Genomic DNA, 22,583 nt, shown 5'->3' with positions numbered 1-22,583 from the left:
CTCGCTCTGAGAGAGCGGGAAAATGAAAGACTCTGGGAACGAGGTTGCGACAACACAATGGAACATCTTTTTCGACTTTCCGTAGTCACGTGACATCCATCGGCATCAAAAAAAAAAAAAAAAAAAAAAGCGGCAAAATGAAACTTAAGCAGCGAGGATGTTCCAGGACGGCGACTTAAGAATTTTCTTCAGATTCGCTCCATATCTAGCGTGGATATCGCTTATTCTTCTCAGTCATGGTTAAAATTTTATTGGCGACGAGAAGTTTGGTATTCTGTTGACATGTTAGAGCCAAAATCAAAATCCAGGCTTTTCGATTCCTTACGAAGCTAACCCAAAGTTTGACTTTGATAGCTTTTGTTTAAGACGCCGAGTCAGAGTGTTTCGCCGAATTACAGAATACATGGTTGAAAAATTTGCTAAGCCGCCTCTCGTATTCAGCATGGTTTATACAAATATTTCGATCGACTGCGGTAGAATACTGAGATTTTCTGAGAATTCTGACGTTAAATTGGAAAGGTGTTTTCACCATCTCAGCACATTACTATATCGTGCTTATTTTCATGTCGGCCAAACATAGCAAGGTCGGTGGAGTGATACAAATCAACTATTCCGCTCTTGATCCGCCGATACATTTGGCTGTATTAGGACTGTTTTTTTGGTTTCAGGTAAGACATCACAAAATGTAACATTTCGTAACTACTTACATGAAGTAAATTCAACGTTTTATGTCAACCGCCATTATGGATGCGAAGCTTTATGCTTCGTTCTTTGTTATATCACTTGATAAAACAACTTCGCAGCAGTAAAAATCAATGAAGCTGTTGGAAAAAGAATTTGAAAGGCCTCAATTGCAAAGATAGGATATGTGGGTCGTGACGAATAACATCGATTCGCATTCCATCGAGTGAGACACAAACATTAGGGTGCTGAGACTGCGCAGTACGGACTGGAAATCATCTTAAGATCCAAAGCAAATTACTCAATTTCTGACAAACTTCAGTACAGTTTTCAGATTTCAATAAAAATAAATCTATTGAATTAACATATCGTACACATTATATAAAAGACTAAATTTTACGGACACCGTTTTACTTTGGAACTTATGGAGCTTTCACAAACATGATGATTCAACCTACTTGTTTGCCTGATATTTCCAGGTTCATGTATTTTCCATTTTTTAAACGCGCCTGCCTTTGTTTAAAATCCGACTCTTACATATGCATTAATTGTTTGTCAGTGACCTGATTCATATTTTATAAATTGTTATTTAATAGTCAATTTTATATATTTTCATTGCTCATAGTTTATATCTGTTTTATCGTTTTATTTAAGGAAACGCCATAGGGGTCGACCCCTAGTTTTCCTTTTGACGATGTGCTTTTTCCTGTATTTTATTTTCATCACCTTGAATAAGACACGTTGTCATCTTGTCATCTTGTGATTGGTGATCGACCCGGAAACGGCAGCCTTGCCGCTTCTCATAATTCTTTATTTTTTTAGCTGTACGACTAAAATTAAATGATTCTGGAAATAGATTCGCAGAACATAAGAGTAAACTCCCTGCTTTTGATAAAGCTTTCTAGCAAACTGAATCCAGTGCAAAGTGCCAGATAATTTCTACGGCAGTTTCATAAATATATAATCTCGTCTTAGTGTAACAGAAAGGTATATTATATGCCACTCTATTTTGTTTTTTGAGAAATAATAAACAGTAAGCTTTCATTATAGATTCATTAAATATACTTAAATAAAGATCAGCCGCTTAGAGCCGCTTGCGTGGCGGTTTTTCCCCCTGACTTGTTTTGTTAGCTGTCGCGTCTGTTTGAGGGAAGAAAACCGTTTAAGTCGATTTTGTCTTCATCAAATCGAAAAGAGGAATTCAAAACAACCACACAAATAAATAAACTCCAACCAGTTAAAAGCTTAGACAAACGATAGTAACTTCGTCCCTCAGAGAGTTATAACTCTTCAAGTTCAGCTCAGTTCACAACGACGTGAAACTATTCCTTTTGACGTCGTCAGTGACGAGTGAACGACGACGGAATTTTTGGCTCGTGCTTACGCACTGACGCTCACCTTACTTCCCGTCGTCAACGTGAAATGACCGAACGTAGTTGTCCGTTTCGTAAACGGTCGATGTCATTTTCGCGACACTTAGAATTTTTTTTAACCATTAGCGCATTTTTCTCTACTAAATTTGTAAGTAAACCACCCAGTGTCTTCTGTTTCCTAACATCCCTCTTATACCACTACACTACCAGGTTGATCTACCAAATTTTTAAAATTAAAATGATAGAGTTGCCCCAACCATCAAATAAAAGCTAACCGCAAGTGAACCAGTGTGAATGTGTTCAACAATTAAGCATTCGATGAGTGCGTTTTACTCCATCAACAAATTGTAACCAGCTTCTACCTGGTCCAGACCTAAACTAAAGCAGATATGGCATCGTCCATTCTGAAAGTCTTGGTTACCAATAACCTGCGATCATACTCTCCCTCCCTTCGAAAAAAACAAAAACTCCTGATTGCAGATTAGGTCATAAATGATGGCATCGACCGTTAAAGGAGCTACGTCACGACCCGCGCCTGTGCGAAATTTGGCTCCGTTTCATTGAGATTCAAATGCATCCGCCATCTTGAATTTATCGGAATTGTTAAATTTTGCGCGAATTTAGCCGTTCTTGGTTAAAATTATTACGTATTTTTGTCGCGTGTGTGGATTTCCTCTCGTCGATCTACTTATTTTATCGCAGAGGCAAAATTATGGACGCACAAGAGGCAAGAAAGGCTACGGTGGTGAGTTTCCTTCGACTCCATTACGTGACAGATTTGAATGTGTGAACTGTTTCGAAGTTTCTGGGAATATGCTCCAACGCAATATCCATTTTCTCTTTCTTCTGTTCTTATCCTGTTAGGAAAATCGCATCTCCTGTTCGTGCGAAAGCGCTTGTTCCACGAAACAGAAAACAAATGCAAATCGTGGTTGCCCTTGCAAGATGTGGAAGTGAGTGCAAGTGTGGTTCGACAGCAAATCCGTGTCGAAAACACGGTGAGATTCCTTGTTTATGCACTTAGCTTTGATGTAACATTGTTTGTAAGTAGGTATTGAAGGCTGCGCGTGAATGGAACAACTAGATTTCTGGCTATTTTTGGTTCTGTTTGTGTTCAAGTCTTCATATGTACATATACTCATGAGTACAGCATGTTTTTTAATTTAGGCCAAACATTTCACCAAGCATAGAGTAGTTTCGAGTTTTTGCAGTTTGATTTGTCTTTCCCTTGAGCTGAGAAGGTTTCTAGCAGAGTTTGATTTTTCATATACAAGGTACAACAGCTTAACATGACTCTTTTTTATCAAGGCTGGTGCAAGTACAACTTCATTTGTGGATGAAGAACACAGCCACACCAGACTGACAACAGGCCAAGTGAAGAGCAGGAGAGGATAACATAAAATAGAGATGTGAGGGTCTGCTTGTATAGAAATATATTTTTATTTATTTTTTTATTATTCCAAGAACAAAAATATGCCTAAATATGGAAAAGACCACAAAAATCAAAGCTTGAACACCAATTCAAATGCATAAAGTTTAGCAAGGCAAGATTTGTTTTGTTCCTACACTTGATTTTTTATATTTCTAGGCCCACTTGGCAAAAACTCTGTGCTTGCTAGCAAGCTATCAAACTTGAATCTTTGACACAGTTGCTGGCTCTGCCTAAAATAAGTCAATTACAACACTTAATTTTGTCAGGCGAGCACAAAATACTTTACAGTACTGTACTTTGTTGGTGATTACCTCTATAATGTTCTTTTAGGAATTCATTCAAATGCTTGATGAAGCAACGTGTGCAAACTGTGTGCCAGAAGCCTGCCTAGGAGAATTGACAATTTAGATGAGACCATCAGTGAAAACGACATTTCTCAACCCACCCCTGGCACATCCACAGAAGGACAGATGACAAGTGTGGATGGAATGCCTAACCCTGCACCTCCTTCTAGCAACTCGGCAATACTATTGTGCAATTGCGGCATGTACCAAATTATGCCACAAGAAATAGACTGTGATGACAATAGCACGCATGTCTTCATGAAGGCAGCCTATTGGCAAAATGTTCTCCATAGATACGCTTATCTGGGGAAAGGAAATCAGGTGTGCCCTTCCTGTGTAGCAACAGTTATGCATTGGCAATATCCCTCACACTGGAGTTTATATGGGATTCAGGGCTGATTAAACCAAAACAAATGCAAGTAGCAAGTTATTTTTCCCTGAAGAAAAGCCCACAAAGAAAGCATTTAAAGTAATAATGGAAGAGGCAGTTGTTTTGTTAATTTAAATCACCTCCACACCTGGTTTTCATCTTTATCATTGCACATTCAGGATGGATGTTGGTTCATTATGCTGAAATAAAATTCATGCTCAATACATGGTTCTGAGTTGAAAATTCACCAACAGCTAGTTCATGAATTTGTTGCTTTTATAAAAGGCCAATGTTTATTACTGGAAAAAAAAAATCAATACAGAAAAAAGATCAATAAGTTCAGGGTATAGACAGAAAAAAGATCAATAAAAACAAGGTATAGACTAGAAGAGCACACTGGGATTTTTAATGAACCAGATTTTCAAGCTACATCTCTAGGCAGGCTTGTGCAATTTTAAAAATATTTCCCTACAACTGATGGCAGTGCCAAAACCCAAAACGAAACCACTGAAATGAAACTCCTCACAACTGTCAACAGCCAACTGTAACCTGAGTGTTATTCAGGTTAACCAGAGTTTTATAGGGTTTACCTGAGTGCTACCTTGTTGTTTCATTTTGTTGGCAGAGCTGCAAATAACAGTCGGTCATCGGTCATTGGCTGACCAAAATTTGCTCATGTCCAACAAAATCCCAACTGTGGGTGGACATGATGTCTGGACAATTTTTTATCGTAAATTACTTCACAGTAAGGGTGAATAAAGATCTGCTGTGAGTAAATCTTACTTTTTTTGGTGATGCCCGACCACAATTTGTTTTGTCTGACCAAGATGGTGTTTTAGTAGGACATATGTCCTTTCAAGAGAAAAAAATTATTTGCAGCGCTGGTTTGGTTATTTTGTTTCTGGTTTTAGTACCTGACCTATACAATTTTCCATTTTTGCTCGCAATGTTTCATGATATCCAGTAGTTCCAAAAGACTTTGCTTAATTCATCAAACACCCTGGGACATACTGTATTCAATAACTAGTCATGGTCAGTGCAGTCACCAAATGGTAATCAATAAATTTTATTGGCTATATACATGTACTTTACTGGAGATGTAATTTATTTTAGTGTGGGGGAGAAGTAAAAATTAGCTTGATCATGTCATTGAAATGAAAGAATATTGATACACATTGTAAAAAATAAACACTTTGTATGTTTGAGGACAATTTGATTTGAAGCATCTACACTGTATTGGAAAAATAATTTATTTGACAGTATTAAAAGACAACTGTTCCCATGGAGATGCTCTAAAAGAGGCCATATCTTTTAAACAGGACTTCCCTATATGTTTCAATAAGATGCTGATATGCCTGTAATATCAACATTGGTAGAACTTGCTGCAACATCAATATCCTCTCTGCAACAAAGACATTGAACACAACACATATTAATCTACATTCAGTACATATATGCATAAGTGAAGCCTTGGAGCCAGTGGCTCATAGCTGCCGGAGTTTATCCTGGTTTCTGTAGCATGAAGCGACTAGGAGTATTTCTACTACCCCTGGACGGGATGCTAGTCCATCACAGGTCACTCCCCTGCAATTTGTTAGGTTTCCCCAACAATTTGCCGCTACCCATTTATACTCCTGGGTGGAGAGAGGCACTGTGAGAGTTAAAGTGCCTATGAAGTAAAAAATAATTGCTGCTTATTTGAAAGGCTTTTCAAAGTAAAGAAGAATGGTGTTTTCCTTTCTGGAATGTCTCTTTTCGTTTTAGAGATATTTACGTTTTTGTAAGGAAAGTGATGACCTCATAGGTGGTTCCACTAAAACAGCACAACACTCAATCGAGAATAACTCTAGAAATATTAAAGCAGTGTTCTTTAAACTTGGCACCAGGAATGTACATCACAAAAGAAACAGAATGACAACTACTATGTTGTTGCCATGGCAACACTCTTGACTCCAGTCTCTTTCTGTGAAAAACCAAATATCCCCATTTGCAACCTTTTAAGGTGGGACAAAGGGTCTAACTCAGAACACACATGATTCCCATATTGTCTTAACTCTCCCCATTAGATTGGTGGGGTGGATGATCCTTGTTTAAGATAAGATCTGGGAATTTTAGTCTTAATTAGGACAGAACCAGCGGCATAACTGTTGTCATGGCAATGGCGCGACTGGTGTCATTCTGTTTCTTTTGTGATGTACATTTCTGGTGCCAAGTTTAAAGAACACTGCGTTAATATTTCTAGAGTTATTCTCGATTGAGTGTTGTGCTGTTTTAGTGGAACCACCTATGAGGTCATCACTTTCCTTACAAAAACGTAAATATCTCTAAAACGAAAAGAGACATTCCAGAAAGGAAAACGCCATTCTTCTTTACTTTGAAAAGCCTTTCAAATAAGCAGCAATTATTTTTTACTTCATTGGCACTTTAAGTGTCCTGCCCAACAACACAACACCGTGTCCCTGGGCCAGGGCTCAAACCTGGACCACTCGCTCCAGGAATGAGCACACTAACCATACATGCATACATATACTTTATTGGCTCAGCCGCATATAGTTGATGTTTGAATGCAACAAACAAAACAGTAACAAATATATAAAAAAAAACTATCAAAATCAATGCGAAGTCACGCCAAGTAAAATTTTGAGCATTACTGACAAGGATACCGTTAATAAAATAATGTAACATGTGGAGGGCAGGATGACTGCAAAAAAAAATCAGTTACTTGACTGGGCCTTTATGATCATGACCATTTTCTCTTGTCATGACTGATCATCCACCCTTACAACAACAGAGCCAAGAGTTTATAGTGATAATAGTCCTGATGATGCACTAAATAACACACTTGTAAACCATACAGAATAGCAAGGCATACTAAATTTAAGTGTAAGTGGCAAATTATTTTGTTTTGAAAGGGGAAATTTCACTCGTAGAAAAATCTAGTTCATATGCCCAGTTAGACTAAATGAAAATAAGTAAACAGGTTGTATTGACTACGAAGGAAATGAATTAAATGAGACGACTACACATAGTTATTCCTCCTCTAATAAAAGTCAAAGTTGCGAGTGGTAACTTGTTTACAGTTGCACATATCAGCTCACCTTCGACATGGCGCCGTCATTTTGCGGAAGGGCTATCTTTCCGTATCTTCTCTCGTCTCGTAATTTCCTCTACTGACTTACTTTCCTTTATTTGAGAAGCAAAAGAATAGGAAACATGTAAAATGACCAGATAAACGATAAAAGCAAAGTGGCAAACTGCACGTGAAAGATAAACGAAAGGTACTTGCCTTCGTCGTTCCAGGGAAAGAAAGTGGCCAGCAAACGCTGAATCACTCCGATATTCGCCATAAATCATCGCAGATACTGAGGAAGAATAAAAGCGGCAGTCTAGCAAAATCCTTCGATGGCCTTTTTACCAAAACGTTACTCCCTCAGAAACTGAAGTGTAAATCCTCTTTCGACCACTTGCAGATCGCCGACCACCTTGAGAAGACATCACACTGCATCACAACATCCACGAAAATTCACTCACAAAACATCGAAGACGAGCCAAAATCTACATGGAAATACTCTACAACAATCAATTGACTTATAACCGCTATCAAAAGAATAGACCACTCAAGGATGGCAGAGATATTTTCCGATGAAGTTATGAATAAGTCCTTGCCAACGATTTTGAAAGTTTGAGGCTAAAACTTTCAAATTGTTTCGTGACCGCACGCGTATGCGCGACCGTGACCCAGCTCCTTTAAAAATGGCATCGACCGTTACGGAAATCAGCGTCGCCGTCCTGTCATGGTTAGTTAAACTCCCTAATTCAACTTGCTAATCAGTACCACTTACGGACGAGAGACATAAAATGATTAAGCCTGAGATTGTTCGCATATCTTACGAAGAAAATCACATCATACATTTATTAGAGCTTATGCTCTAGTGAAAACCAGCCGCTAAAACTGTAATATATTATCTTGCAGATTACGAATCTTGCGCAGAATCTTGATAAAATGAAAATGTAGCTGAACTTACCTTGACTGTAGTGAGTTAATAAACTTCTCTACGACAGATTCAGCTGTGTTGTTATCAACAAGCGCGTTAGGTTTGAGCCATTCGTCCTCAGGACGGTTCTGTCTAGAATGCAACATATTGGTATCATCTTGCGGGAATACTTGTGACAAATTTGTCAACGTGACGCCCTGATACCGTTTGAGTTTTTCACGAACCAGAAAGCTCGGGCTATATGAGCAAGTTGGAATAAGGTTTATGTATTCTTTCCTGCTTATAAACGGAAGACGACTAAAATAATATAAATAACTCTTGCTCCGAAGCGTTCTTTTATCATGTTTACCCGCGTGCAGGGGTATAGATTCGTGATCAGTATTTTCCCGAGAAAAGCTGGACAGATATTCGGAGGAAATAATTTCAAATGTTGAATTCCCGTAAGACCAAAATACAGCAATATGAGCGGCGCCAGAACCTTGCTTACTCAGAGACTCGATGTAATATTTCTTGCCGGCGTGAAGAAGGATTTCTTTAGAAATTTGTTCAGGATATTTTTTGTAGTCTCCTTCTACAGTCCAAGCCGATTCATGAGGCGAATAAACCCGCGCGATCATCTCGCTTGAAGCGGGATCTTCATTTCTACTCAGCCACAACTCTGATGTATTATCTGATGTGATGGCAAACTTATACATGCCGCTTACCTGCGGATGGACAAATCCAAAAATCCTTTCTCCGTTGTCTTTCATATTCAAAACTTGAGTTTTACGAAATTCCGAAACAAAAGAACGCTGGTCTGGAAAGTAAGGAAAATGAGGCCAGTTTCTTAAAATATCCACGTTCATTCCACATATTCCAGACCACATGTGAGCATTCAAACTTCCGATGGATGTCGAGGAATCGTGTTCAACCTTTCGTTCACCTGCAAACGTTCTTGTCGATGTCACGATCGCTTCAGTTTGTGGTTTTAAAGTGCTATTTTGAGTTTGTTGCTTAGTTGCGCCAGGGCAGTCACATACAATGTTTGTCGAAAGCATTTTTCCAGGCACCGAAGTAGAGAGTCCAGTTTCTGAAGAAGAGAATAGAAGCAGGTATCCTAAGAACGGTAAACTTGCAAGCAGTACACCTGAAGTGAAACGTCGCTTGATAAACAATCTCCTGACGAAACTAACCGGAATAAGCCGGAAAGCCATTCTTCATAGCACGAATAATTTTTGTAACGGACAATAAGAAGCTATGGATTGTTCTCCAACTATTTCCTCACGTAAAGACACGACCGAACTGCTATTTATGCTGATTCGATCATTACACAAACGCAAACGGAAGAAAGTCAGTCTGAGACAGTGTAGTGCGTCCTTCACACTTAATTTGCATATCATGAGGCGTTATTGACAGCTTTCACATTCCGTTAATGATTAATCCTACCTAGTTCTTAGGTCTCGACAGTTCGCCACGGCCAATTCCTTTGGCTCATATGCAGGCGGTGTTGGACACGACTCGCAAAGCATACCGGGAGAAAATTTTCCTGGAGCGCATTTTCATCTGATCGCTGAACAAGAAACATCTCCAAGCGCCGATGGTGATGTAGCCTACGTGTAGCCGTACCCAACCCCGAGGAAAAACGGGAGGGAGGGAACGTCTACGAAGAGCTGGCACGAATCGTGTTATGTGACGTCACAGTAATTTATGTAAGTTATGTAAATAAATTATATTTTCCGTCTGTACTTGTGTCCTCGCACAGACAAATGCCTCGTAAATATTTGCAAGTCAATGTCCCTTTTCAAATGTATATTGTGTTTTAAAGAGATTGAAAAGGAGTCCGAGCGGTTTTTGGTCCAAAACAAGAAGACAATCTTTGATGTATACGTCGCGCTCGCAAATTTGGAGTTCCACGTATACGCTGCATCAGTGTACGTTTGTAGGCAGTGTCATGGTCTCCTCAAGAAGAGAAATAATTTGCAGCAGAACCTGGAAGAATTAAAAAAATCTATGAGAATCAACTACGCCACAAGTTTGGCCTTGTTTTCCAGCCGAAAACTTCGCTAGAAGGCGCGAATTTAAGTTCGAAGAGGTTGACTATCCTACAAGACTTCGACGGTTCGTGACATTTGTACATTTGCCGTTTTCTGTTCGTTCACTCGACCTTTTTTGTCGCTTCACTCGTGTTTATGAAGGGCACTTCATGTTGTGTAATAAGGAGGAAGTTAGCCGTTAGATCGGGCTATGGCAAATTTTTGTAGGTCATAAGTCTGCATGGTTTCCGCTGTTATCTGCATGTCGCTTCGTAGAGTTTGACACCTCTGTAATTTGCCATGTGTTTTTGCATTGTTTAGGCTCATTCTTTTGCAAGATATGCTCTCAAGTCTCCACGAATTTGCTTTTGGGGGACAAAATATGAAACTTACCGTGAACATGTTGCTTTATACTTGCATTCTATATTGTAACGTCGGGCCCGGCTGTGATTAGAGCTGTTTGCAAGAACAGTAGGTAGATCCTTATCACGGATATCATATTTGTTGTTGGTCATTCTGGAACCACATGATTCAAATGTAGCTGTTTACGTGTAGCTGTTTCGGCTTAGTTCAGGCAAGACCATGGTTTCGATCCTCCATGTGGATCTCATCAGTTGCCGGTATTTCAAACTGCTCTGTACGTTTGTAGTTGCCACTAACGCAACTCGTACAGATGTGAGAATGAGACATTTTGCGGCTTGGCACAAATCTATTTTAGCCAATCAGTATTCTCGAAAGTATTGCTCGCGGTCTTTATCCAATAAGAAACCATTATATATTTTCATGCAAAAGCGTGACGTCACATAACACGATTCGCGCCAGCTCTTCGTAGACGTTCCCTCCCTCCCGTTTTTCCTCGGGGGGTGGGTACGGCTACACGTAGGCTAATGGTGATGTGGTGTACCGTTGCAGTTATGTCCTATGTAGCAGACATGTCCTCTGACGTAATGTGATATACGGAGCCAATCATATCATGCGTTCTATCTAATAACACGCAGCATAAGACTGGTAACTAAACTCCGTTGCAGTTCGGTCTTCGAGCAAAATTGATTTTTGGAGGGGTAGCGTACGGAAGCAGTATTTGACTTTGTATGTCTTTACTCTGAACCAGAGTGACTCTGAACGTAAATATGCAGCGACTATTTGCAAGAATGGCATTTACCTCACAAGATTTCTATCGGAAATTGACCGCTTAGTGTATTTTCAGTTTCAAATTCAACATGAAAGTTCGATCGAAGATTTAAACAGTGGTTGCTCTCCGGTTTGCGAACTGCGTGTTCCCGGCCAGCCAATATTAAACTCCGCGCTTTGATTATCCCCAAATTATTCAGATCGTTTAATGATATTACAGAGGCAAAACAAAATTTCTGAGAAGCAGTGTAACCAATTTTAGTTTCGGTGCTGTAAAACTACCACTCAATCTGCGCAATATTTCTCTATTCCCAATCTTGTCACTCACACGAAATCCGGTTCGCGAAAGCCCTCTTCTCAGTATAAGTTTGTTGAGGCTGACTGAACCTTTTTGGGTAAGCCGTCTCCTGTAGCATCGAACATTTATTACAGAAATTTTCTTGTCGGGTAGATTTTTATGGCCGGAGTGCTTTCTAACTGTTCCTAGTTCGCTTTGCTTTACAAAACAGCAAAACTAGTCAAAAAACCACAGAGCACTTTGTGGCCTCAGGTGAAAACACCACAGATCGCTTTGTGGCCTACTCAAAACACCACAGAGCGCTTTGTGGCCTATTCAAATCACCACAAAGCGCTATGTGGTGTTTTATTTTGGGATTTAACATTGAAAACTGGATGGCTCGTTGACTCGCAAATATCTCACAGCTATTTTCTGAAATAATTTGGTTTTTCCAATTTTTCACACCACAAAGCGCTTTGTGGCCTATTCAAAACACCACAAAGCGCTTTGTGGCCTATTCAATACACCACAAAGCGCTTTGTGGTCGTCATCGTAATCATAGCGATTCTGTCAGTGGAAATTATACTATGTGGACAAAACTGGCAGAGGGGCTCTCTTATTTTGACAGGGAGGTTGGCAAGATTTTCGCACCACCCCTACATTAATTATGCATGCAATTTTTTGACTGACTCGTTCTTTTCACGATTGCTGTTTGAGTATAATGTGATAGTTTGAGATAGTTGCATACATAATTAATGTATGGCGCTGTACGGAAATCGTACCTGGAGGTTAGCCGAGTGCTCTTAAAGAAACCTCTGAAAGGAACCAATAGATTTTCGCAAACGTACTGAGCAAGGTTATGTTGAACACTATTTCAGTTTTTGTTTTCAGAAAGAAATATCACCGAACCTCCGATATAAGACTTGATACCCTGAAAAGTACTCGTTATGGTTATCAGAGAGAGCACTGACTGCTAATGAGATTTGCATTCCAGGGATCGGCTGGAACTAGCTACAACGGGTACGTATTATTAACCGGGAGAGACGCTGAAATGAAAGCAGAAGGTTGAAAATTAGGAATTCAGTGATACCTCAACCTATCACTTGTTTCGGTTAGAGAATCTTAGAGGGATTTATTATGTTCATTGATTTATAGCTCTATTATTAGTCCTCGTTTGTAGGCACACCCCTCAGGAATTTAGCATTGAACATGGAATGAAACTTTAGTCGGATACTGATACGGGTATTTCTTTTTTTAACAAGTCTATGGATCTCGCCGTAACATTGCAAGGCGAAGAACTCGACCAATGTTTTACCAACACGGACCTCATACTAGTTCAATAACATAATTCAGTTATGACAAAGAAGATTACAAATCTTTTTTTATTTATTTATGGCTAGACTGGAATTTATGCAACTGGTGTTTTCATGAGTAGGTATAATTACCATTATCACTATCAACTGGAATCTTATAGATCTTTCTACACACGGGCGAACCAAAACAATCTGACTTGTGACCTTGAATTAATTGGCTTGAATTATCTGCAATGCTCACGTGTGATACAAACCGTTGCTTTATCCAAACATTTTCGAAAATTATATTTTAGGGCATGTTTTTAGCCTGTGTTGTAAAACCACTATAATCTTGAGATTTGTATTGTTACAAAGGCAAAATAACCAAAGTTAGAATTAGTTTGAGAAATTTTATTTTTGACAGATAAATGCCTTTTGGACATACTAATATAATACTTATCATTGCATTTAGAGTGGTGCACTTCTAACACAGACCACCAAACTAATTTTTTTTCATCATTTTTTGACATGTTTTCAACAACTTTCCTATGGCTTCCATTCAAATCTGGCAAATCCAAATTATGAAAAGAAATGTGAAAGGTGGAGTTGTCGACTGATCAACAGGTTACATGATACTTGATATTTTCACCATTCATGCATTTTGATTAGCTTATTTAAACCAAGGAAGGTGGACACAGCTAGTCAGGCACGACTGTGGCTGGGTTCTTATTACAAAGATGAAAAGTTCTGTCACTCTTTTGTCCCTTAAATCTAGATCCAACAAACTAGTCACAGGCAACACAGTGATTTGTGGTTCATTTAGTAAAAAAAAAAAGTAATGACATATTTTCTTCAGCCTTTGAGCTTGGGCTACTTTGAATAAGCTGTTGTAAATGTAGAACAATCAAAACAATTTCAGACTCATCCTCTATTTACTTAATTATTACTTATTAATACATCTGTTAAAGAAATCCTGATAAAAATTTAAAAAATCTACGAAATAAATACTGATTTTATCACTGTCACTAAACTCATCCTCTATTAACTTTCTGTAGAGGTGTTCATCATCATTGTCTTGTTCTTCTTGCCCTTCCACTTGTCCTTCTTCTTCTTCTTCTTTGTCTTCTTCTAACTCCCCCTCCTCCTCATCGATCATATCATCTAATGCCTCCAGGTATGGTTTGGCCAGGCTATTAAAAATATGGAGATGGATTTACTTCATTAATAGACACAACAATATTGTGGAAAACTGAAACTTTCTGTGAAGGGGCCTGTTACGGCTATTTCGTGTTTTCTTTGTGTTCTTTTTTGTTCCGTATGTTAATGTATTTTTTCACATTCTGCATGCTTTTTTTCTCGCGTCGTATGTAAATTTCGTTGCGTATATATTTGTGTTATCCTTTCATGTTCGTTTAGTGCTAGTTTATCGTCCGGTACACTTGTATCTTCTTGGTTCCCTGAACCCCGTTGCCAGCATTTTGGTAAGCCGTTTAGTTTATCGTCTGTTTGTGTTTTCCTCTTAGTTTTCTGCCGTCTTCAGTTAGTTATTTGTAGTAATTCGTTTCATGTTTATCTTTAGGAATTTAACTTCCTCCTACGGAAAGTGAAATAAATTTGCTGGACTAAATGAAACTCGCTTTCAGTTGTGTCTGAAGTCGGCCCTTTGCCTCTTCAGGGCCCATTTCTTGAAACTTCCTGGCTATTCAAGGGCTTGTCAACTTACAAGGACCGTTTTCAGGCTGCTGTTTTGGGCCCAAAGCACCAAACTACCTAATGAAACTGAAATCAGTTTTTAAAAAGAGCATTGGAATCATAATCTAAAGTACAACAGTAATATTATTATAATTCAAATTATAAATATTCATACTGTATTTTGAAAGTGGAAGTTTTTTCACGAGGAATGTGAACGCCTTAAAGAGATCTTTTCCCGACTGTGCTATCCTGACGACCCTGTGCATTCAATCATTCGCAGATTTATTGAATCAAAAGTGTCCGAGGATTCACATACTCGAGTGGCTGATAAAAGAGAAGCCCCAGTCAGAATCGTGTTGCCCTACAAGGACCAGAAATCTGCAAACGTAGTACGTAAACAGCTGGCTGACCTCAGTCGGAAAATCAACGCAGATATTAACGCAGTTTACACAAGTAGAAAGATCAAGGATGAAATTAAGGTCAGGGAAGACAAGCAGCCTCTTGTTAGTCAACAATGCGTGGTGTATTCATTTCAGTGTGGCCTGTGTGATGCAGGCTATGTCGGTTACACGTGCCGACACCTACACCAACGAATTGAAGAACACAAAGGATCGGCAATCGGAAACCACCTCACAGAGCAGCACGATATGGAGCCAGAAGACATCGCACAGAGTTTTCGAATCTTAAGAAAGTGTCAGAACAAATTTGGCTACCTTATTTTTGAAATGTTTTTTTTATCAAAGAACTGAAACCAATGCTAAACAAACAGTGCGATTCAATTCGCGCCCAATTATTTGTTTAGAGCAATTCTTGCTAAGATTATTTTATTTTTCCATTGTATATTTTTAACACTTTTTCACATATTTTATCACATTTTAGCGTTCACCACATTTTTATCTATTATAAGTTGTTTTTAACATATTCATGGCTATATGCTATTGTAGAAAATTTACTCACTTGAAAATGACCTCGTAGAGGTCGAAACGTCGTGACTTTTTAGCGCTAGTTTTTATTTCAAAATCGATTTCTAAGAAACTACTTATTAACATACTGTATTTCTATACCTAACTAAGAAAACCGGTTTTCGATTAATATGATGCAAATGGACTTCTCTATAAACTCACTTCCTTCAACTTAATGTCTGCTAATTTTTCACGCAAATAGCAAACCATCAGTTGTGATTGCAGTTACCCGTCTCACTCTACATAGCAATTTTCAATTTGGTTTCAAAATTAACTTGCATTTGGGTTTGCATCACTGTGCTCTGTTTTGCATCCTGTACTTTCTTTGTTGCGTTGTTTGTAATATTGTTAATACTCTGGTTCTGGTTTCAAGGCACTTCAATGAAAACTGTTCGGACATCACTTCCTTCCTGCATGAGATGAGTAATAGTTAAAAGCACATGCCATTTTTGGTCTGGGACATTGATGGGGATTCCTGGACAGGCCCCCAGAGGAGCTCCCATCTGCTTTCAAAATTACATCATTAGCCTAGCAAAACTAGTGCCAGTCCTAAACCCCACTTTAGAATTTAAAAGCCTTAAAACTCATAGTCTTGTTGTTATTGGGATAAGATGTTCTAGGTTCCGAGCTACTGTGTCTGAAACACCTCACAAGATTAGAAGCCACAGATTTAGGAAAGCCATTCCCTAACAGAACGTTTTCATCATTGTTCTTTGTTTCTGAATGAGAGAGTCTATTTCACATATACGAGAAGCCTGGTGCAACAAGGCCTAACCCAAGTAATTTTGGCAAGTCAACGTATTTGACTAGAAAACAAGACATTCTGTCCAGTGTTTGTGTGATTCCTATAAATGTCAATGGATGTTCTTTTCAGAGAAATGTCTAGGAAATGGATCAAGCCATCTTCAAAAACATGTCAGATTTATTTGGTTTGTCCATCAACAGCATATCTTCAAAATAACGTCCATAAAACTACTCATTTATAAGGCCACTGTCAAGCATTTTACGAACAATATCATTTTTGAGTTCTGTCATGATAAAAAAACAACAACAATAACGGCCTAATGAAGAACCCAACAAAATGCCATCAATTTGGTTGTCGAGTGCTCTCTTAATTAGTTAGGTGTTAATCAATTTATTGTCATTAACTCCAAAGAAACCAATCTGAACAACTGTCAGGGCTTGCTGTCAGGGCTTGCAAACTCCAGTTCCTCTTAGAGTGAAAACAAGGTGTTTTCCTTCCACATCTACATGGGAGAGTATCATAATTTATGTGGGTGGTGGTGGTGTATCGAGTTGTGTTTGACAAACCCTTTTCATTTTTTATGTTTCTACATATAGCAATATAAAGGAACTGTTTTTTAACTGTTTAATAGCAAGCCACTTTATTTTTAAAAAGTGCCTGTTATTTTTAGTTAAAGTTAATTTGGCTAACAATTCCTTTCTATTTACATGTATGTTGCTTGAAAACTGTGATCTGGTGGCCCTAGATGCAATTTGAGTTTTTCTATAATTTTGAAAAGTCAAGCCCCACTGTTTGTTATTAATATTGTATCAAAAGGATAACACCATTCTTATCATGGTTATTCTATTGATTCCATTTCATCATTACTTAAGGTGTTTCTGCAGTTATTGTGGGCACACTACCCCATGTCAAAGTTTGCAACATAAATTTTGGGGCTTTGAAGTGTTGGCTAAGAAATTTTGGGAAATATTTTGTCTTTCACTCGGTGATAATGTTACTTAAATCCATTTACTGGGGAAAATATTTTTATTCTTACTGGTGTTTGACTGGACCCCATTTTTTGGACAACAACGCTACCAGTAAAAAAAATTTTGCTGGCATACTTTTACTCAATTTCTGGAACCAGCTTATTCTGACTTAATACAAACCATGCCCAAGTTTTGGGGAAATCATTTGAGCAGAAGTTCAGAAGTATTAACTTAAAGGTCAAAGACATGTAAACTCAAATCTTACATTCACGGAAAGTTTCTACAATTGACTCTCATTTCCAAAACAAGCCATGAACCCAAATTTTGTGAGAAGCTTGCCCCAAAGCTTGCTAAATAAAAGTGGCTAGTCGATTAGTGATCGTGCGAACCATAAAAAGCATTAATCCCTAGTTCTTAAAATACTATAAAATGCTTGATAACCTCATTGAATTTTCAAAGATGCATTTTGCAACAGTATTTGGAAATAACTTTTGTGTCAAAGTCTTTCCACACAAATTGTACGGTACGGCAATATTTTGGCTATAAGTTTTACTGTTGTGACTCAAAAAGAAATGGGGCACTGTTGTCAGGATTGTAAGCTACTCCCCGACTGATCTCTGGTGAGGAAGAGAAGCAGTTTTATTAATCTATGATTACAAATACAAAATAGGCACTACAGGTACAGGCTGAGCCATCTTTTTGCCATTCCTTAATATATAGTTAAAAAGACAATTATTAATAATAACAATAATAATAAATAAAAATAGCAATAAAAACAACAACGATGACAACAAAAATAATAACAATAATATTAATGATAATGATGTGCTTCTGGGCATGAATTATGTTTTCATTCATGACAGTTGGTTCATTCTATTTGACCAGTAAAAGTGCTTCACTGGGTCTATTTGTTAGAAAAGTGGAGTCTCATCAAAATGTGTGGGCACAGTTCGTGGATGTTTAAAATCTTGTGAGGGTTGTGCTCTATGACTGATTAATCACCCAACGAATCACTGTTGCAACACCAAAACAAGAAGGCAAGTTTACAAAAAAGTTGAGCATTTCTGCAAGTTGAAATTTTCTCGTTAGTGCTAATGGGCAACAAAAGTCTACCAGGTAGGCAACTAAAAAGACACACGGGGAACCAACAAAAACAGAACTAGTTGCCCAAAGGGAAAATTAGCAAGAAAGTTAGTGTCGAACACTGCATTAATAGCTGTCAAGCTCATTCTAAGAGCTTTGCGGCATCCAAAAGTTTTCTTTACTCTGCCTCCTTGACTCCTCAACCTCTCTTAATTCATTTATGTTTGTTGTGCCCCAAACCATTGCAGGAAAGAAAGTGAGTGCTTTGCAGGCTGTAAGTATACATGTAGAATACAGTAGGGGCAATTGTACATGTATGGTTTACCAGTTTTGTCATTTAAGTTAAGGTTGTCATTTGCTAACACAGAAAGCTCAACTTCCTACAAGCTGTCTTGTTCACAGCTTTTGGGATTTTAAATAAGAGTCACAACAAAGAATAGAAAAAATATGTGCCCTGCGACAAATGCTTGAGTAACTACATATGATATGCAAATATCTTCTGTGTAACATGCAGCAAAAATTGCTTGTATCACTGCCATACATCTATATTTTAACCTATAATATACCACAGAACCTCCCAAACTACCGGTAAGTTGAGACTTTTATTTTATATCAATTTTAAAAACAAAATTATTTTGTTCTAGTGGGGACAATGGGTTGTTGACTAGTTTAATGGATACACAAGAATAATAAGCTGTGAATTAACGTGGTACTGTACAATCACTTCTTCCTTAAGATTTTGAAACTCCATCTACTAAACACTCCCTGTGCTAAATTTTATGCCTTCATAGCAGGGATGAAAAGGAATTAAAAACTAGAAACTGGCTAATTCATCCATGTGCGAAGAAGATGTGTTTTGAAAAATAGTTGGCCTTCTCTAACACATAATAGTTGGCTTTCTCTAATACATAAAAGTTGGCTTCCTCTAACACATTTGGTTTGCAATGTTCTTCTTAGTATTGCTGGAGTACTTAGTGTACAAGAAAAAACTCATAAGCTAACCAGATATTGAAGTATAATATGAGGACATAAGCCCTAAAATTCTTGAGAAAGTGCTGCCATTACAGTTAAGACCCAATTACGTACAGGTAATAAAAAAATGAATTATTTTGGCAAGACACAACTCTAAAAAAGTTATCAATGCATGGCAACTGATACATATCATGGTAAGAGCTGATGCTCACCATCTCTAGTTCCTTCTCTACTACGACTTTCTTTGGTTTGGCATGTTTTCCCTCATCTAGCCCATGATGATCATCCATTACTGCAAAAACAGAAATTCAAAGCATTATTGTTAAACACAAAATCACACAAATGCAATTATATTTTAAGTTACACTGACTGTTTTAAAATAACATACATGTACAGCTTTGTAGATTAAAAGCTGTTCCTCAGTAAAGGGAAATTTAAAAGAAAACAAAATTCAATCAGAAACAACTGCAAGAGTATGACTATCTTATCAAGACCTAGGTTTTTAAAGTCTATTTCAACTGACAATGAAACCAAAACAGAACAGACTGAATCTCTAGTGGCAAAGTTTAGCTGGTGAGAACTACATCTTATTATATGGCTAGCTCCGCGAGCGGGCAAGATCAATCAAATCCTGCGCTGTGATTGGCTACCCGAGCGGGCAAGATGGAGCTATCTTGCCCGCTCGGGACTACCCGCCATGTCCCGCAAGAAAAATTTCCCCGAAAGCCATATAATAAATCCTTTATTGACCAAGCTTGTTCGTTCAAGATGGCTGGATATTCGCCTCATTCTTTTTTTGCGAGTTTATGGACTTTGACTCCGTCTCGATCCATAAACTCGCAAAAAATGAACTTGGCCAATATCCAGCCATCTTGACCTCACACTTGGTCAATAACCCATATATATTTATCAAGAGATAAAAGACATCCTTGAGAATAAAAATACAAGTAGATAAACAAACGGTTTTCTCCTTCTTTAATTGTTTTTACATTAAAAGAACAAAAAAAAAACCAAGTATCCAAAAACATGAATAAATTCTCCAGAAGATAACAAGAATGGCAATGTTCCTCACACAAGAGCTGGCACAAAGAGATAATGGCAATGCCACCTAATGAAGACATGACAAGGTATTGGCATGTATCCCTATTTAAACAATAGAAAGTTTCTGTCGAGGAACTATCGGTTGATAGTTGCCCTATGGAAATTTGATGTTCTTAAAACAAATATGCTAGTTTTAAGAACATCAAATTTCCAAGGGACAACTATCAACCGATAGTTCCGAGACATAAACACTCTATTGTCTTTATCATTCACCACTAAATTTTCTTCCGCGCACCAGTTCAAAATTCATATTGAATTATTTTCAACTTTTTTAGATGAAAGCCATGGAAGGTCATTGAAGCCAAATGTAAAATTTGAAAAAGAAAACAGACAAAAACCCACTTAATATATTTCAATTGTTTACTTTCTGTAAGCCTGCTTCTTTACAGAAACATTTACATGGACGAGTACTATCCATCCAGGTATTTTCCTCAGACAGGCACTATGGGCTGATAGTGTCTCTCCATGGATGAACACTATTGCGTCACATGATCAATTTAAACCAATAACAATCGAGAAAATTCAGTGGTGAACTATAATATGTACTAATTGGACCAGCCGCATACAAAAGGAAACCTAGGCAAGCACTTCTTGAAGCAGCCTCACATGATGACCATACACACTGCGTGTCTACAAAATACTGCTTCGTAACAAACAGCTTAAAGGTAGCACGTCAACAACAGAGGAAAAGACGAACAGAAGGACAAACAACCCTGACCTTAACTGGTGATTCCTTAGCACTATATTGTGAACGCTTCAAGCGCAGAATTTTACACTTATTCAATAGCATCAAAAACAAAATCATTACTCATGGATTGTATGTTATTTGGATTATTTCCGATTCTTTTGCATAAGTTGTTTATTATGTTGTTCCTTATGCTCAAAAATTCATGTATGCCTATCAAAGTTCATCAAAAAACTGTACCTTTCAGCCACCGCAAAATGTAATGCGGAGTGATAAAATAAATGAATAGTACTATTTAAAAGACCTGGCAAAATAGGGTAAGACAGGTACATCATATCTCTTTTGCAAGCATGGTGACCTATTTTAATTTATTTTTAGAGACTGTGCTTGGTAGGAAACATTCAGGGAAATGTATTGTGCATTTGTTTTCATGATTGTGCCCAGGAGATTACTTTAAGCTTACTTTAACATCAGTAGAAATCATTCCCAATACTGATAGAAGCAAAGAAGTACCAGACAAAATAAAGGCTCGAAAGTTCAAACTGTCACAAGAATGGTAAACTCGATTTCTTGACATCCTGAACTAAACTCAAATTTCTTGAACTGTAACCAATTTCAATCCTTGCAATCCTGCACATTATTTCGAATCTACTGTTTTGCTTTGCTCTATAGTATTTTTATCCAACTAAGCTGTATATTTGGTGGCATTTGGCGATACAAGGTGGTAATAAGCTGAGTGAAAATTTGCTCTGTCTGCACGACAGCGTTTCTTTATGCCCGTGACGGAGGCAGATCTTAATTGCAAAATTCAAAACACAACAGTGTGGACTATACAAACTAGTGCCAGCGTAGTTCGTGCCGCTTGAAAGCAACGCGATCAACAAAACTTAGATTGCTGATGAACATGTCGAAATGGCTGCGTAGACTTGAGCCATATAAATTGCTCACTCCATTTCTACAAACAACATAATACAATACACTACACTTCACAAAGCTTCTTACCAACAATATTAGGCTTCAAAGGCAGCTGTAAATGTGTTTCGGAACATGCAGAAAGATCCGGCAAAACACCCTCACGATAAAAGTCACAATCGATAGGTTTCGAGCTTTCAACTGGCAAACACCGTCCCGTCCCCTAGTAAAATAATCTCAGAGGACACGATCACAACGCATTTTCATTGGAAGAAACAACAACACATACAATTGGTCAAAAGGTGTTAGACATGTCTGCCACGCAGGACGAAAGTGCAACGCTAACATGCCATTAGGGACAGCGCGTCTCCCAACCCCAAAATGCTTTGGAAACGAAAGAATATCGAGGTCGAAATGTATTATGGACCAAAATATAACAAGACAGTGGGAACCTGGTCTCTAACATTAGTAGGCCTGGTTAATTTTATCAGTTTTAGCGGGTAAGGTAAATCCTGAATAAAATTTTTCACTTGAATTGCTCCAAGCATTGTTCAAT

General features: G+C 38.1%; 2 protein-coding genes and 2 long non-coding RNA genes across 5 annotated transcripts in view; 1 reads left to right on the top strand and 3 right to left on the bottom strand.

Annotated features, from left to right (window-relative positions):
• The window catches only part of LOC149111926 (beta-1,4-N-acetylgalactosaminyltransferase 3-like), a 15,574-nt gene extending 4,897 nt beyond the window's left edge, over positions 1-10,677 (bottom strand). Inside the window, exons 1-3 of one of the 2 annotated variants that reach the window (XM_089289538.1) lie at positions 10,601-10,677; positions 9,368-10,163; positions 8,226-9,264 (exon numbers count right to left, since the gene is read on the bottom strand). In XM_089289538.1, the coding sequence (XP_089145664.1) occupies positions 8,226-9,264; positions 9,368-9,395 (1,067 nt within the window). In that variant the 5' untranslated portion in view covers positions 9,396-10,163; positions 10,601-10,677. Of the gene's footprint in view, positions 1-8,225; positions 10,164-10,600 lie in introns of both variants that reach the window. The other variant, XM_089289537.1, reaches the window with a different exon arrangement.
• On the top strand, positions 2,021-4,466 carry LOC149111928 (uncharacterized). Its single transcript, XM_089289540.1, has 3 exons — positions 2,021-3,052; positions 3,363-3,463; positions 3,817-4,466. The coding sequence occupies exons 1-2, from the start codon at positions 2,837-2,839 to the stop codon at positions 3,447-3,449; spliced, it is 303 nt and encodes a 100-aa protein (XP_089145666.1). The 5' UTR covers positions 2,021-2,836; the 3' UTR covers positions 3,450-3,463; positions 3,817-4,466.
• On the bottom strand, positions 5,251-8,219 carry LOC149111927 (uncharacterized). Its single transcript, XR_016207196.1, has 3 exons — positions 7,487-8,219; positions 7,299-7,383; positions 5,251-5,602 (listed from the first exon to the last, which is right to left on the bottom strand). It is a non-coding gene; the product is annotated as an uncharacterized LOC149111927 (long non-coding RNA).
• A 2,306-nt stretch (positions 10,678-12,983) lies between the features above and the next one.
• Positions 12,984-22,254, bottom strand: LOC149111925 (uncharacterized). Its single transcript, XR_016207198.1, has 3 exons — positions 22,118-22,254; positions 19,542-19,621; positions 12,984-14,097 (listed from the first exon to the last, which is right to left on the bottom strand). It is a non-coding gene; the product is annotated as an uncharacterized LOC149111925 (long non-coding RNA).
• Between the last annotated feature and the right edge of the window lie 329 nt (positions 22,255-22,583).

This window comes from Orbicella faveolata, unplaced genomic scaffold, assembly GCF_042242905.1.
Source record: "Orbicella faveolata isolate gen_17 unplaced genomic scaffold, um_ofav_v1 contig_2, whole genome shotgun sequence".
Lineage (NCBI taxonomy): Eukaryota > Metazoa > Cnidaria > Anthozoa > Scleractinia > Merulinidae > Orbicella > Orbicella faveolata.
Note: the sequence above shows the minus strand (reverse complement) of the source record. Positions and strands in the feature narration are given on the sequence as shown.